Source organism: Geospiza fortis, unplaced genomic scaffold (genome assembly GCF_000277835.1).
Source record: "Geospiza fortis unplaced genomic scaffold, GeoFor_1.0 scaffold98, whole genome shotgun sequence".
Classification (NCBI taxonomy): domain Eukaryota; kingdom Metazoa; phylum Chordata; class Aves; order Passeriformes; family Thraupidae; genus Geospiza; species Geospiza fortis.
Window position 1 is genome coordinate 4622875 of NW_005054306.1, and position 3303 is coordinate 4626177.

At 36.4% G+C, this 3303-nt stretch overlaps 1 protein-coding gene across 1 annotated transcript in view; it reads right to left on the minus strand.

The window, feature by feature from the left end:
- Positions 1-3303, minus strand: part of LAMA4 (laminin subunit alpha 4) — a 98778-nt gene that overhangs the window by 13539 nt on the left and 81936 nt on the right. The window contains 3 exon segments of the mRNA XM_031066639.1: positions 588-741; positions 1492-1656; positions 2872-3005. Of these exon segments, the coding sequence (XP_030922499.1) occupies positions 588-741; positions 1492-1656; positions 2872-3005 (453 nt within the window).

Genomic DNA, 3303 nt, shown 5'->3' on the forward strand with positions numbered 1-3303 from the left:
TTCCCTACATAAATACCAGGGTTGTTTCCAAGTCAAATTTTCCTTGAACAGGTCTACTGTAAATGCTGATTTAGGACAGAACAAGGCAGAAACAAGACAGAACAAAATACTTGTGTAGCTTACATAATTACAATGAATTTTTTTTGCAGTTTTCCTAATTAAATATTTCTCTCTGCTTTTGGTGATATCAGCTATATTATAGGCATGAGAGGATATGCATAGACTAAAAATTCTGCATGCTGGAGGGAGGTTTTTCCCCATTTATATTAATATGTGCTAATTGTACCCAGTAGAGAGCCATACAGAAGCAGATGAGAACAGAAGCAAGTTTTTGCCTTTAGAATACAGAAGAAATCAAAAAGGCTTGTTTCTGAAGTACTGTTTTGAAGAAATCAGGTATTTTATTTTAAAATTCTAGCAAAAGGGAATGATGCAAGTGTAGATAGATCGTGTCAGGACAATCATTTCCAGTGATGGAATATGTAAAGGAACAGGATCCTTTATGCATTGCCTTTATGCATTTTAGATCCATAATTTGGAGAATTTTGGAAAACTTTAGAGTGGTACTGGAGCAGTTTATAGCAGACCTTTTTATTACGGTTTCCTTTGGCTTTTGATGAGTTTTTTCCTTTCTTATGGAGAAGAGCAACTGGAGGAGATTCAACAGGGCATCCATACAAAGATGCCTGAACTTTCTCAGAGTACTTCTGGAAATCCTCCACTTCAACCTCTTGATCCAACCTGTGTTCCAAAGAGGAGATGACAAGAACAGCTTTTTTTCTCAAGTGTTAGAATTGTCTGCATAAAAATCTCAGAATTTTACATTTATAGTTTAAATTATATTTGAATGGGCTTAAATTCTATTTAAATATGATATTAATGATATTTAAATTACATTTGAATGGTTCATTCTTGGATCATGGATGAAAGTACAGATTGATCAGTCAATGTATGGGTAACGAGGACAGCCTATACTACATCTGCCTTTTGTATATATGCTGGCATAAACAGAGAGTGTCAATCTGCAGCATCAAATTCAACTTTAAAATCTATATAATAAGAGCATTTCATAAAAAAATTAAGATCAGCACATTCTGACCATTTTTACATGACCAAAGTCCTAACCTCCCTAGCTTCTGCAAGATGTCTTAATACAACTTTGTTTCAAAGGCAGACCTGTGAGCTACATAATATAAATGTAAATTACAGCTATCCAAATTATTCATTGCACCAGCAGCATAAGCAGGTGCAGTACTGAAAGCTTATTTCATCAAGTTATTCCCACCTTAACAATATCTTAACCTAGCAGATCTGTGCCAACAGATTCCATGGCAAATAAGGTAAGAATCTTATTCACACATGCTGTCTAGCCTCAGAAAATGAGAGAGGAATTTTTTATTGTGACAATAAATCACTTCTCATGAGCTACTATTCAAGCTGTCAGGCAGGGCAGTGACTGCCTGTTAATGTGCTTGGGAGGATGTTACTCACCTAGTGAAGTAGGCATTGCTTATGCAGCCAGTGAAGTTGGCTTGCTGTGTTCTGAGGGGAGAGCCACCAAAATAAAACTTCTTGACGCTGTCTGGGCTTTTCCCTGCTCTGTCCTTTGCTGGGTTCTTCTTGCTCTGTTTCTTGTCATCAACAGTCAGCTCATACCTGCAAAGACAAAGCGTCCATTTTGCAGGCTAGCTTTGGAAACGTCGGTGCCAGTGGTCAGACAGCACAGCACATGCACCCAAAATGCTCCGCTCAGTGCACACATCACTCAGTGCTACTGCTCAAAGGCATGAGAGGACCTTGATTTCAGCTCTGCAGCAAATAGCAGTGCATTGGCAAAACTGTGTACACAGGCCCATGGATTTAATATTACCCTGCAGTGAATTGTGAAGTCCAAAATTGTACAGTGAAGAAAGACAAACTAGGGGGTTGCTGATGAAGGGATGGAGCCACCATTTGGGTAAAATAAGATCCAAGCACATGCTAATTGTTTATGGCCTATCCCTTTTTCTTTCTCTTTCATCACAGTGCAGTGTTTGACCTTATACAATGCTTTTTACCTAATCTGATTTTGCAACCCACTAATTGATGCAGAAGTCAGGAATGATTCTGTAGCTTTATAAAAAACTGAGTATACTAAAGCATCAGGCATTGATTTTGTTTTGTGAACTCAGGGAAACATGACAATCCCCAAGGTTATTCCAAGGCACCTTTTCACACCTTTAGCTTTTAAAACTGATTCTTGGATGCCAGAAGTCATAGCTACAAACCTTAATTTCCATTAGGAAAGAATGCTTCTATCTCATAGGTAAGATTCTTAAAGAAACTTGCTTTGATTATGTGACCTTCTAAAAAAAATTTAAACAAAAACAATAGTAAAACATACCAATAAACCAAAGCTTTCAAGACTTTCAAGGAGCACAGAGGGAGACTTATTCCCTACTGCTGTATTTAGTCACATTTGTAGCTGCCAATGCTAAAAATATTTTTAACATGTTTCACTGTGTGCATCCCAGGTGAATGCTTTATGTGACGACGCCTCAATTTAGGGTAAACTGGGAATTGTTTTAACAAATTAAAAGAATCAATCCTGCTAAAAAATTAATCTCATGCTAGCCTTAAATGTTATTAAACTGTTTTCTTACCTGAGAATAAAAAAGGACTATCTTTCAGAAAAACTATTTGCATTTTAATAAAAATTCCCATCATCTTGAGCTTAGGCCCAAGTTGGTCAGTTTTCAATCACATTTTAAAATCAGTCACTTAAAAAAAGCCCCACTAGAGTATTTAAAAGTGAGTGCTAAATGATAATGTGCTTTACAAGAAATATTTATGTTCTAAAGGTAGAGAATAAAATATGCTGTACAGCTTTACCTTTCTGGAGTGACAGAAGTAATGATGAAATGGGTTTTTCCATCATTGTAATTTCGTTCTGGTGACTGAATTTTGATTCCACTTGCATTTAAAACCACAGCACCTCTCTCCATAGAGATGGATAATACATCTGACTGAAATACAGAGAAAAGCATCTTCATAAGCAAGTATTACACAGAGAAATTAACAGTTTTGTGAATTTTCCTGTTGTGTTTACTTTTCTTCCGTGTTCCACATTTATGCTTAATTTGCAAAAAGATATACTGTGAGAAGCAAAACAAGAGATGACATCATTAGAATTTATATTGTCATTTTTAAAGCTTGAATTCTGGGAATTCTGCTGCTGATTATGTCTCTTGTACCTGTCACATGAGCTCCTTCCATGTAGCACAAATGTACGATGTTTACATTTCATTTGTGTTTCTGGTACCA